This window comes from Drosophila yakuba, chromosome 3R, assembly GCF_016746365.2.
Source record: "Drosophila yakuba strain Tai18E2 chromosome 3R, Prin_Dyak_Tai18E2_2.1, whole genome shotgun sequence".
Taxonomy (NCBI): Eukaryota; Metazoa; Arthropoda; class Insecta; order Diptera; family Drosophilidae; genus Drosophila; species Drosophila yakuba.
In genome coordinates, this window is record NC_052530.2 from 27,573,178 (window position 1) to 27,596,147 (window position 22,970).

Here is a 22,970-nt window from a genome sequence, read left to right on the forward strand (position 1 = left end):
CGTGTATATTATATAGAAATACGCAAATGGAAAATATACAAAAAAAAAAAATAACCATGCATGGTCGAAGAATAAATTAAATTTGCGTTTCAGGCGAAGAATCTTCAAGCAGAATCTTCGCAGAAGAATCTTCGTGTGTTTAAATTTAAACCCTGAGCTAAGCTGCTCCGGCATTTCAGCCAAAATAGATAGATTCAGATTCAGATACAGATACAGATACACCGATGGAGTGATACAAACATCCATGAGATACAAAAGCGGGCTGCGAAAGGTGTTATCAGCATGTTTACTTTCCACCGGGAGAAGCTCCAGCCCAGCTTGTCTCAAATTACCAAGCAGAAAACAAAAGCAAACGGCTGAAATAACAAATAACTAACAACAAATACAACGCACAACGAATGGTTAAATAAATTTGGCAAACAAAAAGCCAAACATTTGCTGGGCAACCGAAAAAGATGATAAATGATGCGCGTGTGCAATTCGCGTACAAATTGTTTGGCTTTGGCGATGTTTTAATAAAGCTTAACTAATTAAACATCACCACTCAAAACACTCGAAACGTGCGTGTCTTGGTGTAATATAATAGATTTATTAAATTTGTAGTTTGTGTTATACAAAACACCTTAAGCATTGCATTAAAGATGAAGCCGCAACTCGGGCTTTTGAACCCCACGAAGGACGGCAATCAAAAACTTGGTTAAGTCTTAATTTGTAGTTTCTCGCTGGGAGAAAGACCCCGATCCTCAGAAGTGCTTGGTCAGGTTGCTCAGGCAGGGCGAGTTGTTGGTGAACAGATTGGCCAGGCTGAAGATGTTCAGGTAGGTGGACAGGAAGGTGGCCAGCAGGCCGAAGATGAGCACCGCCATGGTGCAGGACACGTCGCACTCCAGGCGATGCAGACAACGAACCATTCTCAGCCAGCAGCCGTGTGGCGTGGTCGGCGGCGTGGTCGCCAGCAGTGGTTCCATCTCCAGGTCAACCGGATCGTAGTTGAGGTCCAGTGGCAGACTTCCGTAACTAGCCTCCGCTGCAATGCGCTGATGAACTCGCTCCATTCGCCGGATGCGGCGGTACAAAAGTGGCGGCAGTATGAAGACCAGTGGTCCGGTGATGGTGCCACCCACCACATCCATCAGGGCATCGAAGCTGGGCACAAACTCCGCCACAAGGACCTCTAGGGCCAGCACTGACGAGCGGATCAGCATTCGTTTGAAGGAGAGGGCTAAAAGAAGTTGAGATTACCAGACGATTTAGCTAAAATCTAACGTTGACTTAGATTAATGTGTTTAAAATTCTTATGACGGAACTCGTTAAAATTCTTTTTAAGTGGAATGAAATTCCCAGATCCTGGTGATCATTAACTTCAGTTACTTAAAACTGTTTATGAACTTGTTTATCACACAAATATAGACTCACATTCCGGCAGCTTGAAGTAGTTCTCGATCTGCATGAACATCGCGGAGCTGGCCACCGTGACGGAGAAGCAGAGCTGGAGCGCCATCAGGATCAACATCACATAGAAGGGCACACTGGTGGGCAAGGACTGCAGCAGGTTATCAGCTATCATCGATCCAAATTTGTAGGCGGCTATGATGGAACCGAAGATGGCCACGCTGCAAGTAACTGTTTAAAAGGAATGCAATTATTATCCATCCGTAATCGGGATAGTGGAGCAACTTACTGGCGATTCCGATGAGGGCAGCCCAGGAAACCTGCGACTTGTGCTTCATGTCGATCTGAAGGGTCAGCAGAACGGGGTGGATGTCAAACTGGAAGGCCAATATGCTGTAGCTGTTGAGCACGGTGAGGAAACCAGGCAGCTCTAAGAAAAACCCACATAGAATTTAGCAAATATAGCAAACTAACAGCAATACCCACCCAAGGAGATGCCTTCGAAGGGTGTTCCAATAGCAGGAGCTGCAAAAAGACAGAACCACAGCAGCGCCACAATAATGATCATCACGCAAACTGCGATGATGGCCAGACCCCTGCGATTTTATAAATTGGAGAACATAAAATATCGTATAATAAACGCACCCTATTCCGAACCCCATCTTACCGCATGTGCTTAGGACTGCCCAGCCACATCAGCGGGCAGATGACCAGGCCGACTATGACGGCCCAGTAGCAGTACGAGAAATTGTATTGACCAGCGCTCATGCGCAGCACGACGCCCTCCAGGTTCTGGGCGGCCATAACCACGCTGGGCACCGCCATGGCAAAGATGCTGAGATCGAGGAGCACGGACACCAGCAGACTCATATACGGACCGTAAGCCAGCTCTGCCAGCGCGGCGTATGGATAGTTGCGCTTCTGCTGAATGGAAGGATCGAGCAGCTCTGCCATAGTCCAGCATTGGGAGAGCAGGAAGGAGGTATAGATCTGCAGGATGATGATGGAAAGCACCAGCAGCACGCCAAAGTAGCCAAGCTTCACCAGCAATGCGGGCAGCGTGACAAATGGGAAGATGCCAAACAAATCCACCACGTACAGGATGGCGATGAAAAGCGACAGGTTCTCCGGTTCGTCCTCATATGCCCGGAAATGGGGAAGGGCGCTGAACCGCGATCTCCGCAGGAAGGGCAACTGATCGTGCTGATGCGAGGGCGTCAGCTGGACAGGAGGCCGTCGCTTGGGTAGCGCAAAGGATGGAGCACGCGATGGGCGTGGCGCGGGTTTAGCATTCTGGCGACGGAAGAAGAACATTCGCGATGTGAACTCTTCCAAGGGAAGCAAGCAACTGCAATCCCTCTAAGCCAAAACTAATGCTTGGCCACTCTCGACTGGCAAGCATACTACCATCAACAAGTTCTGACATCGGACACCCAGGGGAAGCCCTGCAACGACTGCAATGTCAATGCACGTTGCCCGAAGTTCAATGCCTTGGCCCTCCACTCCGTGAAGTGACCCACAAATGCATGGCCCGCTGTCAGCTTGGTAACGAACGTGTTTATTTTACATGCACATTTATATAGTATTAACAAATAGCTTCCAGCGCCCCTGTCTTGATACCTTTGAGTTTCGTCTTCCAGTTTCCTAAAGTGACACTTGGGAAATCTTCTGCTTCTTCGCTTGGCTCTAAAAACGAGGAGTTGATTAGCAGGACCAATGCGTATAGTGTATAACGATACTTACCTCCTCTTTCTCATCCGCCTGCATGGTGATGACCTGCACCGCTTGTCCAGGACCGGAACGCAGCACCTTGGATGCACGTAAAGGCACCTCTCCACAGCAGAAAACTCGCGACGCGGGCGTATGCTGAAGTTGCGGACTTGGAGTGTCCGACTCGTCCATGTCCTGCTCCAGCTGGTCGTCTATGGAGTAGCTGTTCGCGTTCTTGTTGTTGTCCGTATAGGCGTGGTTAAAGAGCAAATGGTTGGGACGCACTGCATCCGTTATATACTTACTACATTCCACGGGTTAGGCGGGCATGGTCAGTACAATAGCAACAAAGTTAAGGTTATTGTTTAATGGGACTACATTTTGGCAACAATTCGGTGTAAGTAGATGATACGCACACTGACCACCGGAAAACAATGGCTAATTTTACAAGGGTATTTACAAGGGGCAAGATTGGGCAAAAATAAGCATGCATTAAAAGAATCACTGCTAAAAAGGAACTTGAACTCTGGTCTGCTCGGCTCACTCACGCTCCATGTAGAGACGCCACGGCTCTAACAGCTGTTGGTGCTGGTGGGGCAAGTGGTGCGATTTGCGGTGCTGGTGGGTTGGAAAGCGTGTGGGCGACGAGGGCTTCTTTTTCAGGTGCAAAGCGCGTCAGGAGTCGCATTCGGTCGGAGCCGCTGCATCCCGCCTGCGGTTTAAGACACAAAAGGAAACAATACATAGACTGCTGATGGTGCACGTTAAGGGTGTTCTCTGCTGTGTGAAATGGATCAAGGTGGCGCCTCATTCAGTGTACGTATCGTTTGAAAGTTGGGTGATTGTAAGTGAACATGCAGGAATCAGGGGAGGTAATAGGAAGACCACCTACGATTTAAAGTTAAACAATCGCTGGCGCTTGATGTACTCCAACACCAGGTCGTCTAGAAGGTACTTGACCGACTGACCGCGTCCTAAGAGCCGCCGAATCAGCGTAGAGCTCACCTCATTGGGCACCCAGTTAGTGATTAGCGTAATGTTGCTCTGAAATAAGTATAGAAATTAATAAGGAATAAGGTTGTCGAGCTGGTGTCTCTCTAACCTGATACTTGGTCAATATGTCGGAGTCAAAGATGAATTTTCCGGGGTTTGAGCCGGCCCGGGTGATTACTACCAGACCATGGTTAGCCACAATGTCCTCAATCTGGGTGAAAGCATATAAAGTAAGGTACTATTCAAATAAATCTAGACTTACATCGGCCTCAGCCCACAGGCCTGGAACAGCAAAGGACTCTAGTAGGTCGGCGCCACACAGTAGCTTCAGATGTACAGGATCCCGACTGTCGTGCAACCCGCGAGGCAGCCATCCGGCTAGATGAGTGTCCGGCTCGTCATCTCCACCTGCGCCACCGGAATTAATGTGGTTATTGATATAGTTCTGGTGGTGCTGCAGCACCGCCTGCGTGCGCATCCACTGATTCTGGTGCACCTCCCAATCGGACAACCTTATCCAACTGGAGCTCTGGGTGGCCAGCTTAACCATGGCACATCTGTCCAAGGCAGAGGCCAGACCCTTCTTGCCATATGAATCGTGGGTGGGCGAGATGATGCCACCCACCACCCTGTGGGTTCCCTGCATTTCGAAGTGGTCCTTGGCTATCTCTGTTGACAAAAACATGCCGCGTAATTTTATCGATTATGTACCGCAGAATTTCACAATCCTGTTCAACTCACCGAACATTCGAAGGTGCATCGGTGTGGGTGGACTGAAGCATCCGCAGGCTATGAAGGCGATCCGCGGCAGCAGACTCTTTGTTTCCTCGATGAATTCCGACATTTTCTTGGCTTTTGAGCGTGTTTTAAATGATCCAATCCGCCGGAAGCATTCGCTTGTTATGTTGTTCTTCGGCCAGCTGATTTTCGCAATCATCTGTTTGGCTTGTTGTTATTTTCCAACACTAAACAGCTGTGCAGTGGCTGCCACCTCTGACTTAGTATTCGATTAGCGATAACATATCGTGACTAAATTGTTTGATTTTCTTGCTGTTTAATTATAAAAAACCGTGTAAGGCAAAAGTACACGAAAATTCAAAAAAGCCTGTTTTACTGGAATATGGAGAATTGTATAAGCATCAGGGCGTTTCTCATTGATAACTATTTTTTTCGGTGCAACACACGAACATTGCTTTCGCCAGCGATAGTTACTGAGCCCTGCCAGAACGATTGCTTGACGATAGCAGTGTTATCGATTAGAAATGGCGTCCTCACTGTCTTTCTTTTAAGAAAAATTCGTGTAGTCTATTTACCATTTAGCAGCGTTGTGTGTGTCTGTCAATTGTGAGGACACGCTGTTTCTTAAAGAGAACCGCCTGCCTAGAGTGTCCGGAAAGCGGAAACCAAGACGATCGCAGGACGAGGTCGCAGAGCCGAGTGCAAAAACAACGGCCAGCAGGCAGCGACATGAAAATGCATTTGTAGCCCTAGCCCACAACACTTGCACACACACTCTCGCGCACACTCATACACAGCAAAAAGGAGGTGGAGCAGAAGCAGGAGAGGATTGCAAAGGACACCGCTGCAGCATCGCCATCATCTGCGCCAGGTGGAGCACGAGGGGCAAGAGGCGTCGGCGGGGGAGGAGCAGGAGGAGGAGGAGCGGCTGCGGCGACGACGACCACGACCACGGCAACAACAAATGGCGCTGGTGACGGTGCAGCGCTCTCCCAGTGTGGCTGGCTCCTGCTCGAATTCGGTGAGAGGAGACTGGGTGGTTTTCGCGTGTGCATATGCGCGTGTGCTTTGTTATGGTCACCCACTCTCTGCAAGGAGAGCCAATTAATTACGGGCAGGCTGTTTAGTGCGTGTTCCGCTTTTGGCCATGATCCTTTGTGTGCACGGATGTGCTTTTCATGCCCAATGTTTATCATCCGCCAGCTTGTTGCTTACGCTTTTTGGATTGCGACGTTCAACGTTCGCGTGTGGGCGGTGTGAGGCAGCGTCATCATCATCATCGTCATCGGCTGCGCTGCTTTTGGTGTAACCCAAGCAAATCCGCAGACGTCGCGACGTCTATATTTTTCAACAGACTTTTGCATTGCCTTATTTGTCGTTTTTGTCGCTTTCCGCTTACCGCTTGTTTTTGTTTTCTTCGCCGCCCCACCGCCCAAAAATAGTTCGCGAGACCTTGACGTCCGCCTGCACAGAGGGAAAAATTAATATCGCGCAGTGATCAATTTAATTTTACACATCGTTTTAGGTCAGATATGCTAAACATGTCAAATCGGTATTTTTGAACATTTAAATTAACACAATTGTATTATTTCTAAGAAAAATATTTTAAAAATAACAACCGAACCGCAGTCTCTTTCGAACCCGAGCCCTTATTCTCAAAATCAGACGGTATACAGTTTACTTACATATCTTAAAACTGCAGATGCAGCGCAGCTTCTCTTCCGCTTTAAAATTGTAGTTAAGATTGTAATTAGGAGTGGTCTTACCCCATTGCAAAATCATTTAGCATGCAAGTTTGTCCTTATCCAGATGATATCTATATATTTAGCGTAACCCGACGGGTGAGGGACAGCAGGATTAAGTCTTCTTAATCACAGAGTTAACAACTTTTCTTTCTCTATACCATCAGGATGGCGAGGCCGAGGACGACGAGGGCAATAGCAAAGGAAACGATCGCAGCGAGTGCTTCTTTGCGGGCAAGGGAACCGCCCTGGTCCTGGCTCTTAAGGATATCCCGCCCCTAACGCAAAGCGAGCGCCGCTTGAGCACCGACTCCACCCGCTCCAGTAACAGCACGCAAAGCAACAACTCGGACATCCAGCTCCACCTGCAATCAATGTTTTACCTGCTGCAGCGCGAGGACACGCTGAAGATGGTACGTATCCGATGTAAAAGGACTTTGTCTATCTTATAACACAATTATTTTCCAATCAAAAGGCTGTCAAATTGGAGTCACAGCGGTCCAACCGCACGCGCTATCTGGTGATTGCCTCGCGTAGTTGCTGCCGGAGCGGCACCAGCGACCGTCGGCGCCACCGGATCATGCGTCACCACTCGGTAAAAGTTGGTGGATCCGCGGGAACAAAGTCGTCCTCTTCCCCGGCGGTCACCACGCAGCGCCAGCTGTCCGTTGAGCAGACCGCCACAGAGGCCAGCAGCAAATGTGATAAATCAGCGGACAAGGAGAACGCAACGGCGGCAGGCGACAACAAGAATACCTCGGGCATGGAGGAGTCCTGCCTGCTGGGCATAGACTGCAACGAGCGGACCACCATTGGCCTGGTGGTGCCCATCCTGGCGGACACCACAATCCACCTGGATGGCGACGGGTAAGACTGCGCATTCATCTCGAATGAGTCATACACTAATAAATGCTTAACTAGAACTAAATTGAAAATTAGCCGCCCCTAATCTATACACAAATCGGATTCGCCTTGACCAATTTCCTAGTTGAGAGGTGGCATATCGCACATTTGTTTCCCATTTATCTTAAGCTATATTATTTGTTATTTGTTCTCATTAATGTGTAATGAAGATTTCCTTAATTTCTATGTTTATCTTATCTTGTTTTGCAGCGGATTCAGCGTCAAGGTTTACGAAAAGACGCATATATTCAAGCCGGTCTCAGTACAGGCCATGTGGTAGGTGGCATTAACGAAGTTCGATCCCCTTCAGCCACTAATGAAACCCTTGCTTCCTTCCAGGTCCGCGCTGCAGACGCTGCACAAAGTGTCGAAAAAGGCTCGTGAGAACAACTTCTATGCCAGCGGACCCTCCCACGACTGGTTGTCCAGTTACGAGAGGCGAATCGAGTCGGACCAATCTTGTCTGAACGAGTGGAATGCCATGGACGCGCTCGAGAGCCGCCGACCACCTTCGCCTGATGCCATACGAAACAAGTAAGGGTTTCGATATAACTAATCGTTCACTGTTTGACTTCTCCTTTTTCTTGAATGTGATTGACAGACCCCCCGAAAAGGAGGAAACCGAAAGTGTCATTAAGATGAAGCTGAAGGCCATTATGATGTCCGTGGACCTGGACGAGGTTACCTCCAAGTATATACGCGGACGCCTCGAGGAGATACTGGACATGGATTTGGGCGAGTACAAGTCGTTTATCGATGCCGAAATGCTCGTTATTCTAGGCCAAATGGATGCCCCCACCAAGATTTTCGAGCACGTCTATCTAGGATCAGAGTGGAACGCCAGCAACCTGGAGGAACTGCAGAAAAACGGGTATGTTTTTAGGGGAAATTTGTTATAATCAACGAAGACTTACATTTATTTTCAGTGTTCGCCACATCCTGAACGTGACGCGGGAGATCGACAACTTCTTTCCGGGCACCTTCGAGTATTTTAACGTTCGCGTGTACGACGATGAGAAGACGAACCTGCTGAAGTACTGGGACGATACGTTCCGCTACATTACGCGGGCGAAGGCCGAGGGATCTAAGGTGCTGGTGCACTGCAAGATGGGCGTAAGCCGATCTGCCTCGGTTGTCATCGCGTATGCCATGAAGGCCTACCAGTGGGAGTTCCAGCAAGCGCTGGAGCACGTAAAGAAGAGGCGCAGCTGTATAAAACCCAACAAAAACTTCCTCAATCAGCTGGAGACGTATAGCGGGATGTTAGACGCCATGAAGAACAAGGAAAAGCTGCAGCGCAGCAAGAGCGAGACGAACTTAAAGAGCACAAAGGACGCGCGTCTATTGCCTGGTAGCGAACCAACGCCCCTTATCCAGGCGCTAAACCAGGCCAAGTCGAAGTCCACTGGTGAAGCGGGCGTTACACCCGATGGCGAAGAGGAGGATGGCTCACGCATCCACCGGCGATCCATCGCCCAGAAGTCACAGCGACGCATGGTTAGGCGCTCCAGCAGCACATCGCCCAAAACCCAGACGGCCGTGGTTACCAAACAGCAAAGCCAGTCTATGGAGAACCTTACGCCGGAACGTAGCGTGGCTGAGGAGCCAAAAAACATGCGTTTCCCAGGCAGCAACGGTGAGAACTACAGCGTCACCCAGAACCAGGTGCTGCACATCCAGAAACACACGCCTCTGTCTGTGCGCACCCGGATTCACGATCTCGAGGCGCACCGGGCGGACCAGCTGCCACAGCAACCTGTTTGGACCTCGCTAACAAAACTTACACAGACCTCTCACCTGGGAAAAAGTAGCAGTGGCAGCAGCAGTGGAAACATCGACTCGCGGCGTGATTCTAGCTGTTCGGATGTATTCTCCTCGCAGGTGGACAGTGTTTTTGCCAAGGATGAAGGGGAGAAGCGTCAGCGCCGCAAAACGCACTCGTGGACGGAGTCGTTTGGACCAAGTGGCGGCATCGTGCTGGACCCCACGCCACAGCAACAGAAGCAGCAGTCAAGCGCCATTCTGCGTCCGCGAGGCACACGTCAGCGGGAGCTACCTTCGCGGCACGCAAGTTGGGGATCGGGAGACAATCGATGCTGTCTGCCACAGAGGACCAGTTCCGGCTCCTACTATGACTCCAATCGTAACACTACGGCCATCTTCGAGGGCGTTATCCAAGACCTTAAGCGCAGTTCCAATTGCAATGTAATCGATGGAGTCGCCGTGGCAGTGGAACCCATAGTTGGAGTTGGCGAGGGCACTGTAAAGCGCACCAAGCAGAAGCTGGAAGAGAGCACTTCGCTGAAGAAGCGCTGCCAGGAAGAAAGCCAGGAGCTGCTACTTGATTCGGTGGATACTGGACAGAAGAGATGCCCAAGCCTCTATAGGAGCGCCTCATCGGCGCACAGTCCGCGTCAGCGCCAGCCGCTACGCTGCAATAGTGAGGAGCTGATGCACACCAGCGACATCGAGAACAAGAACACTACGCCAGGCGACCAGGAGGCGACGGTAGTGTTGCGCGTCCAGGGTCAAACGCTGGCCGAGGATCAGCGCATCTCGGGCAATGTGCAAATACTCAAGCAAAATTTCGAAGCCAAAGCGGGGGTGGTGGGCACAGGAGGAGGAGGAGGAGGCGGTGGCACGGCACCGGGATCGGGCAATACTTCAACAACCGCAACGTCAGGATCTACAGTGGCTGGAGTAATCTCACCGAATCCCGGCAAGAAGACGACCAGCCATCAATCACTGCCATCGTCGCCGGTGGCGCAGCATGCCAATCACGTGTCAGCCGCCTCGAACTCCAACTCCTCCGCCTCCAACTCGTCCGATTCCAGCGTAAGCGAAAATTGTGATCGTAATGTAAAAGGTCTAGTGCATAAATATCAAACCACTACTTCCTGCAGTAGCCAGGCGGCCGCCACGCCCACAGTCGCCTGTGCCCCACTGCCACCCGCCGGAACCGCCACCAACATTAGCCACGCCTGCAGCACCACAACCACCACTAGCTTCAAGCTACGCCCGCTCTCCTACTACGACCGCTCGCTGTCCAACAGATCCACGCATGACTACAGCGACAGTCGACCGCCACCCGCCCCTGTCCGCGTCAGTCACAGCAGCAACGTTCAGCACCAGCAGCAGCAGCAACAACAGCAACCGGAGCAGCAGCAGGTGCAGATCCGGCGGTTGGCGCAGCACGGGAAGACGCATCCGCTGAGCAGGCTAAGTGCTCCGAAAACAGGCTTCAACACCGCCGCCTACAACACCATGTAAAGGCCATGCTCTGCTTAACAACATGCTAACTGCAAACTGCAACCTGCAACATTCACATACCACTTGCAACTTGCAATCCATACCCTGTAGCCACTAAGGATCGTCCTCATCCTCTCGCCCGCTTTACTTATTTATATATTTGCCCGCTTACGACCATTTTGTGTTTTTTGTCCAACAATCGAACACCACCACCCTTCCATCCCCTCATGCCTTGTGTTTGTTGTCTTGTTGTGTAAGGCGTCCATGAAAGCCTCTAAAGAACTTGTGTCTGCAACGTGTGAATGGAACTATTAAGATGACAAGAGAGGGCAAACAAAACAACCTATGGAAATGAAACTGTATTTGTACTTTTAAATTACTTGTAACTGTATACATATTTATTTTATATTATGCAAGAACTGCCTACGAATAAACGATTTATTGTATATACGTCATCGTCTTGTGAGTGTCCCAGTGCCGTCCTTGTGCCATCCAAAGACTCTCTGTGTTGTCCGCCCAACGAACACTGCCTGCCGTTTTTACCAGATTTGTATTTGCAGCCTTATCCACATGATCCGCTCCTTCCGCTACTCTTGGGCGGAGTACAAGAAGTGATCCGGCACATGGAGCACCGACTGCCGAGGCCGCGGCCCAAAAGTTCCCACCTTGAACACTTGTATCTTTTGCTATTTATCAGACCACATATTTATAAATAAAAATGTGTAATCCAGTTTCGAGCGCAATCTGTTTTACTGTTGGTAATGAGTCACCTTTGGGTATACACATAATTTAATGGTGACCAGATTAATGATAAATTTTACTTTTATTCATTTACTAATAAATTATGGTTAACGAAATATACATTGATAAATTAAGTGGTAGTTCCGTACGTATAGTAACTTAAAAATAAGGATTATAACAGTTTTCTTTAATTTATCAATCTGAAAAAATATATACATATATTTCTCAATATTTATTAAGCTTCCTAACGGTAGAATGTTTAAAAAAGATATTTTCAGATCGGTCTTTATCGATACCCGGGGATGCATATTGTACGTTGCCTATCGCCCATCGATATGTGTAGGAGGAAAGGCAACCAACCATCTGGTAACACTGGCACGCACACACCTGCAGCTGCGCCAGCACACACACGGAACACACACGCACACAGACGCGCACTGAACTTCCACAGTTTCTTTATTTTCTGCAGGAAAATTAGAAGCGAAACGACACGAAATTTGCAGTGAACTCGCGGCGGACTCGCGACCGTAACGTAATCGGAATCTCGCTGGTGTTCCGGAGGCCAAGTGCACACTGTGCGATGCTAGCCACTGGCCAGCAATCAGCCGTCGCCGTCCAATAACCAATAGCATTCGAATTTCAAGTCGGAGTTGCGGAACGGAACCAATCCGACCAATCGCCAGTCATCGTACGTGGCGCTATTCGCAGTCTCGAAGCAATTGCTTCATCCGGCCGGAGGATTACATACGGATCCAGGAACCCGACGCCATCATGACGGACGCCGCTGGCAATACGCTGGCCGACAAGGGCTTGCCGGAGATGAAGGGCTGGCTGCTAAAGTGGACCAACTACATCAAGGGGTACCAGCGGCGTTGGTTTGTGCTCTCAAATGGCGTGCTGAGCTACTACCGCAACCAATCCGAGATTAACCACACGTGCCGGGGCACCATATCGCTGCACGGAGCCCTTATCCACACGGTCGATTCGTGCACGTTCGTAATCTCGAACGGCGGCACCCAGACGTTCCACATCAAGGCCGGCACCGAGGTGGAGCGCCAGTCGTGGGTCACCGCCCTGGAGCTGGCCAAGGCCAAGGCAATCCGGGCCATCGAATGCGAGGAGGAAGAGGAGACGGAAACGGCGCATGTGGTGCCCAGCCAGGAGATCAGCTCGGTGGTCCGGGATCTCACCGATCGGCTGGAGAACATGCGCACCTGCTACGACCTAATCACCAAGCACGGCGCTGCCCTACAACGCGCCCTCAACGATCTGGAGACGAACGAGGAAGAGTCGCTGGCCAGCCGCACGAAGATCGTCAACGAGAGGGCCACCCTCTTTCGGATAACCTCCAATGCGATGATTAACGCCAGCAACGACTACCTGCACACGGCAGAGGCCCAAGGCCACAAGTGGTCCAAGATGCTACACCACGAGCGCGAGCAGCGTCAGCGGCTGGAGGAGATCATCGAGCAGATGGCGAAGCAGCAGTCGCAGATGGAGCAGGCCGCTGTACTGGTGCGCCAGAACAAGCCGGTGCCATCCAGCTCGGGCGCTGGCACCGCCGGCTCCTTGGTGACCTCAGACGAGGAGATGGAATTTTTCGACGCCGAAGAGCACGGCTATTCAGGCAGTGGTCGTTCCCCTGAGTCTCCGGATCGAGAGCGGGGTACGTTTATCTTAAAGATGAACAAGCGCCGCAGTAGTAGCGAGGACCAGGTGGAGGGTCATTTGGAGGGCAGTTCCTCGGAGAGTGACGAGCAGAAGCGCACCGTGCAAACGGTGCAGCAAGTCTGTTTGGTGAGTGCGCCGCGAGTAGCATCCGGAGGTCAGGGCGACGATGACGACGTGGACAAGGCTTTGCCGGCCAAGCAAAGCACCGACTCTATCTACGGACGCAACTGGAATCCGGATCTGATCAAGAAGCGACGCGACCGTGTACCAGATAAACCGAACCACCCCATCAGCCTGTGGGGCATTATGAAGAATTGCATTGGCAAGGACCTGTCCAAAATTCCCATGCCCATCAACTTTAACGAGCCGCTGTCCATGCTGCAGCGCCTAGTGGAGGACTACGAGTACACGGAGATACTCGACTATGCGGCAACCTGTCAGGACGAGTGCGAACAACTGGCCTACATAGCCGCCTTCACCGTGTCCGCCTATGCCACGACCACAAACCGCACGGGCAAACCCTTCAATCCGTTGCTGGGAGAGACTTACGAGTGTGACCGGATGGATGACTACGGTTGGCGGTGCCTGGCCGAGCAGGTGTCCCACCATCCACCGGTGGCGGCACTCCACTGTGAGAGCAAGAACTGGACGTGCTGGCAGGAGTTCTCCATGACCAGCAAGTTCCGCGGCAAGTACGTTCAAGTGAGTATCGGTGTATAAACAAGGCAATCTATGACAATGTGATAACCTAATAATGCATTCTTTTTGCCACAGATCAATCCCTTGGGTGGCGTCTATGTGCAGTTTCCAAACAGCGGCAGGCGCTATGCGTGGCGCAAGGTGACCACAACGGTGAACAACATCATTGTGGGCAAACTGTGGGTGGACCAGCATGGCGAAATGGAAATCCGTGGATCGCAGGCGGCAGAGGGGCACAAATGCGTCCTGAACTTTATACCCTACTCGTACTTCAGTCGCGATGTGCAGCGGAGCGTGAAAGGCGTGGTGATGAACAAAGACAACGAGGTAAAGTGGGTGGTGCGCGGTACGTGGGACATGAAGATCGAGATTGCCCCGGTGCTTAGTACATCGGGATCGGCGAGCAGTCCAACCTACACCACCGGCGAGTTTAAGCTGGCCTGGCGCCGTCGTCCTGCTCCTCCTGATTCGGAAAAGTTTTATAACTTCACCACACTAGCCTGCCAGCTCAACGAAGAGGAGGAGGGCGTGGCGCCGACAGACTCACGCCTGCGTCCCGACCAAAGGCTGATGGAGCAGGGAAGCTGGGATGAATCGAACAAGGAGAAATTGCGCCTGGAGGACAAGCAGCGCACAGAACGCCGCCGGCGGGAAAACGAGGCGGAGGAGGCAGCCGCAGAGGGTAGGCCATATCCAGCCTATGAGCCCATGTGGTTCAAGCGCGAAAAGGAGGAGGGAAGCGAGGAATATGTGCACGTGTTCAAGAACACGTACTGGGAGGCCAAGGCGGCTCAGAACTTCGAGGGCTGTCCGGATATATACTAACTAGACAGCAGTAGCCAGCGGAGCAGCCATGGAAGCAACTGCAGCCACTACCACACATAGCAGCCTTAGCGAATATTCTAAAGTTTTCAGATATCCAGCCTCCACACAACTAACACACCACAGCGGGACACGCTCCGACTGATTTCGGAGCAGCACATACGCATATATTGTAGTACCACACTTCGATTTAGTGCATATATATATATATATTTATATAAATTAATTCCTGTAAACTAACCAAGTTTGATCCATACCCCTGCGTCGAAATGTACTTTGATTATTTCTTCCTGACTACCGGTTCCCCATTTCTAGTGGCTTCCCAGAAGATGGCCAAGACAAACGATAGCTCCTAATCCTCGTTTTCTATCCAAACCACTAGATGTCTTTTTCCTTCCGCAGAATGCATATTTCGCCTTTGTTGTGTATATAAATATATCGAACCGAATCGAGAGAGCCGAGAAGGAAGCGAGAGAATATGTTAAATGTTATAAATTTATGCAATTTATTATTAAAGTATTATTTAAATAAAGCAACAATGTGTGTGTTTAACTGGGGAAACTCGCGATGCCGCCTGGCGACACCACCTGCACACCTGCGATAAGATCCCGCCTGACTCACGCGATCGCTATCACATAATCCGGCTGCCAATTAGGGTGTAGATCGAAGTGCCGACTAATAAATCGTAGAGGCGTAAAGTACAGAATTCTTGTTTTAATAGTTACACTGCGAAAATGAATGGAGTCATTTTATCAATCATTGGTTTTCAGTTTCCTGGATAGGTCATTCAATTACGAATATACTTTCTTTAAATAAGTACATGTAGATCCTGACAAATTAACAATTATTTAACAGAATACATTTCAAACCTATTTTAAAATGATTTCAAATACTCCAAAGATTACTTTCCCCTAAGGTTGCCAGTCGAACAAGTCGAGCACCCCATGCTGCCATCGATCAGCATTAGTTGACTACACACAATAGATAACGTTTAAGCGGGTCAGAGCACGACCCTCAGTTGTTATCTGTGGTCTGGGAGGGTGCGAATATGTCCAGGGACTTCAGGAGTGCCTCGCCCGACGGATCGCGACCCTGGAAGCGACGGAACACTTCCGCCGTGGGCACAGATCCGCCGGAGCTGAGGAAGGTCTGCTTGTAGCGCCGGCCAACGACCGCGTAGTTCTCCCCGCTTCGCTGCTCTGCAAAGCTGCTCGAAATGTCGGCGGCTATCAGGCGGGAATACAAGTGACTGAACTGGGCGGCCGCCCAATCTCCGGCAAATATGTCGGTCAGGGAGCACGGGTGAGCGTCCTTCTTGTCCAGCGGCATGCATTGGTAAACCGGCCACAGCTTGCGAACCACCTCCAGCCAAAAGGCATTCGAGCGGTGCAGCTCCACATCGAGATCCGCCAGGTAGAGGTCCTGGCACAGATTATACCCAGCCAACTGGGTCTTCAGCAGTCGCATCTTCTGTGAGAGCTCAGCCTCCAATGGCTCACCGCTGCTGAAATGCCCGGAAAGGCTACGAATCACTGTGGGATCGTCGAGGAAGTTGCTCATCACATGACCGGACACCTGCGAGGCATCCCACTCAATGTTGGACAGTCCCGCCAAATCGCTGTACCCCGCTTGGGTGAGCAGGTGCTGGAGTCCGCTTCCGAAAGTCTTGAACAGCATCTGCAGATCATCGTATCCAAGGAGTGGCGGCTTGGCATCCGGACTTTGTGGCTCCGAAAAGTTGAAGATCAGTGCGCAGAGAGGCGTAAGACCGGCAGATTTGTTGCTGTTCCTTATGCCCACCATCCAACCGTTGTTCCTGCCGAACTTGTGCTCCTTGGAGTAGCAGTCCACATAGAAACCACCCACCGGGGTGGAGCTATTGACGGAATCAGCATCGAACACATCATAGAACTTGACTGCCGGATGCCACACCTCCGCATTGGGCTGCTCAACTATTTGGATGCCGAAGAGCTTTTCGCTCAGCGCAAACATTCCGGACAGAACGCGGGGCAGAGGGAAAAACTCGCGGAGCTTCTGCTCTTGGAGACCGTGCTCCGCCACCAGTTGCTTGCGGCGCCAGTAGGCAACGTCGTAGGCTTCCAGCTTGTACTCACAGCCGCTGTCCTGAGCGAAGCTCTGCAGCTGGTCGAGCTCCACACTTTGAGCAGGGCCGGCGAACTTTAGGAGCTTGGCAAAGATCTGCTTGAGGTTATCCACACTGCCCACCATCTTGGTCTGCATGGACATGTCTGCAAAGCTTTCGTAGCCCAACAGATTCGCCTGTCGCTTGCGCAATCCGCGGATTTTTTCGAGGTGTGTGCTGTTTTCCAAGGATTTTTCCTGCTGCGAGGATGCCTTCAGCACACTGGCCCTCCAGACGTTCCAACGCTGCAGTCGCTCTGGGCAGTGTTTTAGAAAACCATCGACCACTTGGGGCTGAAGGGTTATCTTCCAGGGACCCGTCAGCGGCTGTCCAGGATCGCGGGCTGTTGCCTCAAGAAGGGAAGGCGGAAAATCCCTTACAAGATTGAAGTCCGTAATAACCTGTCCAAACGAGTGCACCGCCATGTTGACCTTGTTCTTGAAGCTGGCCCTCTCTCGACCCAAATGGGTAAGCAGTTCCTTCAGTCCATCCTGCTTATCTTTGTCTAGCGTTAGCCCGTTCAGCTTGCCCTCGAGCAGGAACTTCTGTCGCATCCTCTGCTCATCCGGACCGGATTCGGATGACGCATCCTTGAGTGCCTTATACACCGTCTGGTTGCAGAACTTCGCGGCCCGTGCATTTCGCGCCCGTTCATGGATGTTCATGTAGGATTTGGTGGGAATCAGGGTGGAGTTGCCCAGGTACAGAGCCTTGGCCACTCCCCACGTCGTCTCCAGTGGACCCGTCACGGTGTCCAGCTCCTGAAAGATGCTGGCGGCATTTAGCTGCTTGCCACTATGCAGATCGCTCTCCAGCGCCTTCACCGAGTTCTCCACCGCCGACGCCTGCTGGCCAATGGCGCCGAGGCACATCTCGATGGTGATGTCACTGAAGGCGGGCAATCCGTCCGGCTTGAGCACGCCCTCGCCCAGCGGTCCCTCCTCGCCGATCTCTGGCACCCTACAGTAATAGTTTAAGTGACTCGACATACCGTATCCAGGTAATTTCCGTACTTACAGCACTATGTAACCCGGCCGGTTTTCCGTTGTGTGCAGCGGGGCGCTAAACGCGGCCCGGATGAGGGGCACTGGCGCCGGGCGTCGTCGCAGGAGGTTCAGCATGTCCTAGGTGAAATCGTTTATCCAGATGGGTACAATCCCGGAGAGTTTGCGCCGGAATTTGGGTTTCTGAAATGGGGGCCAGCGTTTACACAACACGCCTGGACCAAAAAGCAAGTGACAGCGGCCAGGGTTGCCACCTTCGGCAGCAGAGCCGGCAGTGATGCGAAAATCACAGTCACCGTAATAAAGTCACTGTTTCCAATCAGTCCAAAACTGTGACTTTTCTAATTGGCATTCCACTTTGTTGTAAAAAGTTAATATTTATAACAAAACGATGATTTTACGACACTTCTTTTATTAAATATTCTACAATACCTTCTGGTTTGCATGTGAGAGTCGCTTGAAATGTTTGTTAAGCTATTTAGCACAGATAAAAATTACATATTTTATGAATAAGGGTCTTATTGTCTATTCTAATAATAAGAATACGTCTCTTGTACAATCCGGTTTTTCGTGCTTTGCTATTTAGCTAATTACTAAAATACGCGGCAGGTGTCGTTATGTATCAAAAAACAATTGTTAGACAATAAATAAAAAGAGGCGAACGTAGTCTATAAATTTTTTTTTTTTTTTTTTGGGTTATCATATGCCGAGCATAATACGATGCGAATGAAATGTTATAACTAGTTTTTAAAAGTTAAATCACCGGTGGTATAAGCGAACCATACTTAATTCAACTTAAGGTTGGCCAAGGTGGCATCTAAGTCCATGTTCTGGGGAGGACCATCCCCACACCGGCGGAATCCAACAGTCACCTGTCCGCCGGAGCGCTCATCCTCGGAGGCGGAAGTGGAAGCGGAGCCCGTGAGCGATGGTTGTCCAAGTGAATCGGGTCGAGACAATCCCGGTGCCGAAAGGTGCTGGAAGTTGTAGTGCACCCAATCCCTATAGTTGACTATGGACTGCGGCACCTCCACAATGTTGGCCAGTATGGGGCCGACGATCTTGGATGAGTCAGAGTCCACCAGCTTCGAGAGCTTTACGAATGCTGCCTCGAAACCCTGCATGACGTGGAGCGCCCCATACGAGCTCCTACCTATGTCGTTGGTTGGGGTTACTGGATCCTCTATGCTGAGCACCGACTGCCAGTTGTTCTCGCCCAGCGTGGAGCGAAGTACCTCCTTCTCCACGCAACCACCTTCGCCAAGAACCGATATTCCGTACTTGAAGAAGTCAAACTTGCGGCCGTAGTAATCTAGAAACTGGATGAGCAGCAGGGCCAGCTTATTGTGTGGACTGTATCGCTTGTTGGTGCGCGCCTGCTGCTGCAGAAAGCTGATAACCATTAGTGTAAGTGCGTAGGACGAGATTCCGCCGGAGCTGTACACCTCGTTGAATCCCTGAAGGCTGAGGAATTGTTTCAGCACCATGACCAGCTTGGGCAGCTCGGGAAACTGACGGATAAAGTCCTTGATCAGCTCGGCGGCCTGTACACCCGATGCTGCGGCGTTGAAGGTCACATCGAACCTGATGCGGGATATGCGCTCCGTGAACTTGACCACGGGCACGGAAGCCTTGTCGAGAACGATAACGCTGTCCGGATCGGTTACGCCCTGGCTGACAAGTTCGTTTTGAAGCTCATGCAGCAGCCTGGGGTTCCAGTAGTAACCATTGTATACCACCAGGTCGATGTCCGAGCACGGCAGGTTCAGTCCCGTCCGAAAAGAGCCAAAGACATCCACGCATGCGCCTGGCCAAATGGTAAGCACCACGTCCTCGATGCGACGCACTGCTTCCGCCCGCAGACAGAACTCTGTTGGCGTGGACTGGATGTAGCTGTAGAAGTGCTCGATCTCCTGGTGCAGCAGGCACAACGCCGGAATCCCATTGCCGTACATCAGACCGGAAAGCTGCCACGGCTTCGCTGGATTTGATGCGTCACACATTTTACGGCTCCGCTTTTTGTTTGTGCGCGGAAAAGGAAGTGAGGCAAAGAAAAATATTAGCGAGAGAGAGATAGAAATAAAAAAAAAATAAGGAACGAGAAACGAATGAAAAATCTTTAAAACGCGAATAGTGCCGTTATTCGAACTGGAATGCCAACTGATTCCGATTGGTGTATATAAAACGTAGTAGTTAAAGTTTTCTCAATTTGAATAAAAGATAACTCAAATTTAAAAAAAAATTAACAAAAGAACTTGCGAGTGATGTGTAATTTAAGTCTTTCGAACTTATGGTTGCAAAAAAATTCGGAATGTATAGGAAACAAACAACGAAGCCTGCTGGGTTGACGTATTTCATACCGCCAGTGTTGGGCAACGTTCTCAATTCAAGTTTGAATAAAAAGATTTTGGCAAATACAAAATATGAAAAAGGTAAACAACTTTATTGAAACCAGCAAAAATAAACAGGTTTTTCGACGAATTCCCGACAAAACTGACACGTTAAAGCGAATACATAAGGGTAAGCATAAGTAAATAGTAAAATTAACGATTAAACTTAAGAATCTAATCCTCCTCCAGGTGTCGACGGTGCTGCATTTGGAGCTCAAAACGTCGATTGAGGCGCACCCCGCGGATGAACTCTGCTTTCTCCTTCTGGTCCTTGGTTGTCCTACCCTTGAACATGTCAATGCGCCGCTGGCGTCGTTCAGCCAGTTTGTTATCGTGCGAATCGCCTGTTCTGCTGGAAAACGTGGCGTTGAATGTCTTCACCGTGGAGGTGGACAGATTAAAAGCTGGCTTCGGAGCTACATTGAAAGTCTTCACCGCGGAGGTGGTCAGATTAAAAGCTGGCTTCGGAGCTACGTTGGGAGCGGGAGCGGTGGTCTTCAAAGGCAACCGTGATGAGTTCACCTTATCGGACGGATGATCCATTACCATGGTTCGATCGGCGGTCATGTCTATCTTCTTCACAGCCCTTGAACGAGCACGATCCTCGACAGATGTGGCGCTCTTCAGTTTCTTTGCCGTCGATCCTGGTATCGGCTTTTGTACAGAATTCGTTAGCACCTTGGCGCGTTCCGCCTTGCGTTCGACGTGGTCCAGCAGGCTCTCCATCTTGGCAAACTGCCTCTCATGCATGGCTGCAAAATTGGGCATCTTGGTGCGCTTATTCACCTTGCTGGGTGTGATGGTTTTGTTCACCGGTATAACACCTAAGGAGTAAACAAATGTATATTAACATAATTAGAATTATTTATTTTTTTATATATATGTACCTTTACTGGGCTTGGGGATCTTGCTCACTTTGCAGCGGTTTTCGTCCAATGACTTTGAGCGCCTACGACGGTTATTGACATCTGGAATCGTACGTTTAGAAAAGGCTAAGGATAACTATTGTATAGAACTTACTACTCTTTTGAAGTTCCTTCCAACGCTTATCAATGTCCTCGACAATGGCAATCTCAACGGGACTCTGAAAGGATACAGTTCGTGACATGGTATCGTTCCAATGGCTGGTCGACTTGGAACGTTTGCGTTTGTACTTCGGTTCATCTTCTGTAGCCTTGAGATCATTAGGAACTGTCTCCTCTGTTCCTGTAAAATTAAACATCGGTCTTGCCTTAAAGGGCGTGGGGAATCGATAGCCCTTCGATTTCTTTGACTTTGATACATTTGTCGAAGCTAGATCGGCCAGATCGAAAAGGGTTTCGTTCTGATCATCTGAAGTGGTGAGCACCACCTTAATGGCTGTCTTCTTATCCGGAATTGCGGGCTTTGGAGCGCTCGCTACAGGCTCCATATCGGTAGCAACGACCAGTATAACACTAGCATCGAGGTCGGCGGTGCACGCTTCCGGCTGCTTGTCGGGACTAACAACCAAAATAACGCTTCTATCCGAATCTTTCTTGTCTTCTGCATCGTATGTGGTATTAAGAGGCGAGTGGCTTGGTTCATCAACGCCCTCACTTTCCATCAATAGTGAGGGCATTTCTTCCTCTACAAAAACTTCATCGACTGCTGTTTCTAATTTATCTTTAGCTGCAGCTACTTCTTTGCCTTTATCAAGCGCAGCTGGTTTTGTTGCTTCATCAGCTTGTTCATCTCTCTCTTCATGTTTTTGACCATCCTCATCGACTGGACTCGTTTGGGCTTCATCTTGAACAGCCTCCGCGTCATTTTCCTCCTGGATGTCTATATCTAGTGGGCATAGGCCCAGTTCATCAATGTCTGCTTCATCTATCTTTTGCTTCTTGGTGTTAGCTGCCTGTTGTTGATCTTGATTTTTGGAGACTTCCTCTACTATGTCTGCTTGATCCTTAGCAGTTTCTTTGGCACCCTGCGGCGTATCCACCTTTTTCTGTGGGACCTCCAACTCCGTGTCCTGATCCTCCTTATCCTCTGAAATTATGAGCTCTGTTTTCTGCTTCTTGGCGGCCATGCGCTTGGACTTGCGGCCGCGCTTGCGCGTATTCCTTCCCACCTCCGCGGCGGTCCACTTCTGGACGGATGGCTCCTCGTCCTCGGGATCGACTGAGAGTGGTTCGGCAATAGCCTTCTTGGCGGATCGCACTATAATATCATCGTAGTCGATTGCTGGACGCACACTTTTTCGGCAACTGCGTCTCGGAGTTTCGGTGGCTTGGTGAAGATGGCCCGGAGTGCCCGGTGTCTTCGGAGGATCAGGATGAGTTGGCGAATCCTTTTCCGAAGTGGCGTTCATTCGCTTGAGGACCGCTCGTCGCGTTTTTCTAGCCACTGGAGTCTTTGGAGCGCCTGTATCATCCTTCCTTCGATTGGCGTCCTCATTCTCCTGATCGTTCGGCGCCAAGACGCCGACATCGTTTGGGGGATTATCTTCAGTGATAGGGTGAAAACGATGTAGGCACTATCAAGCATATGTCATTCACTAAGTATTTACCAGTATTTAATTCCATTTCCAGCTGAATCTTTTTGGTTTCAGTGTAAGACGACGCAAAATAAAATGCCAATGATATTCAATCTGTACGTTTTTTTTAAAGATGAACTCGTAGTGTTACCAGACGTTATTGTCTAATTACCCAACATCTGTTATCGATCTTCGATAAATGCACTAAGAAATACAACTAACCGCTGAATTCAAATATTTGCAATTTATACCCTTTTCACTTTTAAATATTTGTTT

The 22,970-nt window shown here is 50.1% G+C and overlaps 7 protein-coding genes across 11 annotated transcripts; 2 read left to right on the forward strand and 5 right to left on the reverse strand.

Annotated features, from left to right (window-relative positions):
- Positions 1-567: 567 nt before the first annotated feature.
- On the reverse strand, positions 568-2,825 carry LOC6538621. The gene is made up of 5 exons (XM_002099107.4): positions 2,060-2,825; positions 1,879-1,988; positions 1,682-1,822; positions 1,417-1,623; positions 568-1,222 (listed from the first exon to the last, which is right to left on the reverse strand). The coding sequence occupies exons 1-5, from the start codon at positions 2,704-2,706 to the stop codon at positions 744-746; spliced, it is 1,584 nt and encodes a 527-aa protein (XP_002099143.1). The 5' UTR covers positions 2,707-2,825; the 3' UTR covers positions 568-743.
- Positions 2,826-2,929: 104 nt separating this feature from the next.
- Positions 2,930-5,081, reverse strand: LOC6538623 (nicotinamide/nicotinic acid mononucleotide adenylyltransferase 3). Of its 3 annotated transcripts, none has more exons than XM_015193442.3 (6): positions 4,837-5,080; positions 4,358-4,764; positions 4,205-4,306; positions 3,995-4,146; positions 3,136-3,406; positions 2,930-3,078 (listed from the first exon to the last, which is right to left on the reverse strand). In XM_015193442.3, exons 1-6 carry the CDS (start codon positions 5,030-5,032, stop codon positions 3,037-3,039), a joined length of 1,170 nt encoding a protein of 389 aa, XP_015048928.1. In that variant the 5' UTR covers positions 5,033-5,080; the 3' UTR covers positions 2,930-3,036. The 3 variants fall into 3 exon arrangements, 2 of the variants coding, with proteins under 2 accessions (XP_015048928.1, XP_002099145.2); XR_005561632.1 differs by lacking the exon at positions 2,930-3,078 and adding an exon at positions 3,651-3,814 and having other exon boundaries at positions 3,377-3,406; positions 4,837-5,081; XM_002099109.4 differs by lacking the exons at positions 2,930-3,078; positions 3,136-3,406 and adding an exon at positions 3,455-3,814 and having other exon boundaries at positions 4,837-5,081.
- Positions 5,082-5,342: 261 nt separating this feature from the next.
- LOC6538624 (protein phosphatase Slingshot) lies at positions 5,343-11,177 on the forward strand. Of its 3 annotated transcripts, XM_015193444.3 has the most exons (8): positions 5,343-5,854; positions 6,743-6,988; positions 7,051-7,442; positions 7,689-7,754; positions 7,818-8,012; positions 8,080-8,349; positions 8,405-10,313; positions 10,382-10,521. In XM_015193444.3, exons 1-8 carry the CDS (start codon positions 5,798-5,800, stop codon positions 10,382-10,384), a joined length of 3,138 nt encoding a protein of 1,045 aa, XP_015048930.1. In that variant the 5' UTR covers positions 5,343-5,797; the 3' UTR covers positions 10,385-10,521. The 3 variants fall into 3 exon arrangements, with proteins under 3 accessions (XP_015048930.1, XP_002099146.1, XP_015048929.1); XM_002099110.4 differs by having other exon boundaries at positions 5,344-5,854; positions 8,405-11,177; XM_015193443.3 differs by lacking the exon at positions 5,343-5,854 and adding an exon at positions 6,398-6,674 and having other exon boundaries at positions 8,405-11,177.
- A 685-nt stretch (positions 11,178-11,862) lies between these two features.
- LOC6538625 (oxysterol-binding protein 1) lies at positions 11,863-15,196 on the forward strand. Its single transcript, XM_002099111.3, has 2 exons — positions 11,863-13,841; positions 13,914-15,196. The coding sequence occupies exons 1-2, from the start codon at positions 12,240-12,242 to the stop codon at positions 14,661-14,663; spliced, it is 2,352 nt and encodes a 783-aa protein (XP_002099147.1). The 5' UTR covers positions 11,863-12,239; the 3' UTR covers positions 14,664-15,196.
- A 158-nt stretch (positions 15,197-15,354) lies between these two features.
- On the reverse strand, positions 15,355-18,056 carry LOC6538626 (oligopeptidase A). Its single transcript, XM_002099112.3, has 2 exons — positions 17,821-18,056; positions 15,355-17,763 (listed from the first exon to the last, which is right to left on the reverse strand). The coding sequence occupies exons 1-2, from the start codon at positions 17,922-17,924 to the stop codon at positions 15,675-15,677; spliced, it is 2,193 nt and encodes a 730-aa protein (XP_002099148.1). The 5' UTR covers positions 17,925-18,056; the 3' UTR covers positions 15,355-15,674.
- A 155-nt stretch (positions 18,057-18,211) lies between these two features.
- On the reverse strand, positions 18,212-20,096 carry LOC6538627 (inactive non-canonical poly(A) RNA polymerase protein Trf4-2). Its single transcript, XM_002099113.3, has one exon. The coding sequence runs from the start codon at positions 19,808-19,810 to the stop codon at positions 18,593-18,595; it is 1,218 nt and encodes a 405-aa protein (XP_002099149.1). The 5' UTR covers positions 19,811-20,096; the 3' UTR covers positions 18,212-18,592.
- A 126-nt stretch (positions 20,097-20,222) lies between these two features.
- On the reverse strand, positions 20,223-22,841 carry LOC6538628. The gene is made up of 4 exons (XM_002099114.3): positions 22,728-22,841; positions 21,218-22,663; positions 21,085-21,165; positions 20,223-21,021 (listed from the first exon to the last, which is right to left on the reverse strand). Exons 1-4 carry the CDS (start codon positions 22,741-22,743, stop codon positions 20,372-20,374), a joined length of 2,193 nt encoding a protein of 730 aa, XP_002099150.1. The 5' UTR covers positions 22,744-22,841; the 3' UTR covers positions 20,223-20,371.
- Between the last annotated feature and the right edge of the window lie 129 nt (positions 22,842-22,970).

Coding starts and splice junctions, on each gene's coding strand:
- LOC6538625 (XM_002099111.3), top strand. CDS start 12,240: ATGACGGACGCCGCTGGCAATACGCTGGCCGACAAGGGCTTGCCGGAG. Junction 13,842..13,913: donor TCCGCGGCAAGTACGTTCAA/GTGAGTATCGGT, acceptor TTTTTGCCACAG/ATCAATCCCTTGGGTGGCGT.
- LOC6538627 (XM_002099113.3), bottom strand. CDS start 19,810: ATGTGTGACGCATCAAATCCAGCGAAGCCGTGGCAGCTTTCCGGTCTG.
- LOC6538626 (XM_002099112.3), bottom strand. CDS start 17,924: ATGCTGAACCTCCTGCGACGACGCCCGGCGCCAGTGCCCCTCATCCGG. Junction 17,764..17,820: donor CGGCCGGGTTACATAGTGCT/GTAAGTACGGAA, acceptor CTATTACTGTAG/GGTGCCAGAGATCGGCGAGG.
- LOC6538628 (XM_002099114.3), bottom strand. Junction 21,166..21,217: donor GAAGGAACTTCAAAAGAGTA/GTAAGTTCTATA, acceptor GTACGATTCCAG/ATGTCAATAACCGTCGTAGG. Junction 21,022..21,084: donor GATCCCCAAGCCCAGTAAAG/GTACATATATAT, acceptor TTTACTCCTTAG/GTGTTATACCGGTGAACAAA.
- LOC6538623 (XM_015193442.3), bottom strand. CDS start 5,032: ATGATTGCGAAAATCAGCTGGCCGAAGAACAACATAACAAGCGAATGC. Junction 4,307..4,357: donor GCCTGTGGGCTGAGGCCGAT/GTAAGTCTAGAT, acceptor GCTTTCACCCAG/ATTGAGGACATTGTGGCTAA. Junction 3,407..3,994: donor CGATTGTTTAACTTTAAATC/GTAGGTGGTCTT, acceptor CGTGGAATGTAG/TAAGTATATAACGGATGCAG.
- LOC6538624 (XM_002099110.4), top strand. CDS start 5,798: ATGGCGCTGGTGACGGTGCAGCGCTCTCCCAGTGTGGCTGGCTCCTGC. Junction 7,755..7,817: donor GTCTCAGTACAGGCCATGTG/GTAGGTGGCATT, acceptor GCTTCCTTCCAG/GTCCGCGCTGCAGACGCTGC. Junction 8,350..8,404: donor GAGGAACTGCAGAAAAACGG/GTATGTTTTTAG, acceptor ATTTATTTTCAG/TGTTCGCCACATCCTGAACG.
- LOC6538621 (XM_002099107.4), bottom strand. CDS start 2,706: ATGTTCTTCTTCCGTCGCCAGAATGCTAAACCCGCGCCACGCCCATCG. Junction 1,624..1,681: donor TGCCCTCATCGGAATCGCCA/GTAAGTTGCTCC, acceptor CCTTTTAAACAG/TTACTTGCAGCGTGGCCATC. Junction 1,223..1,416: donor CTACTTCAAGCTGCCGGAAT/GTGAGTCTATAT, acceptor AACTTCTTTTAG/CCCTCTCCTTCAAACGAATG.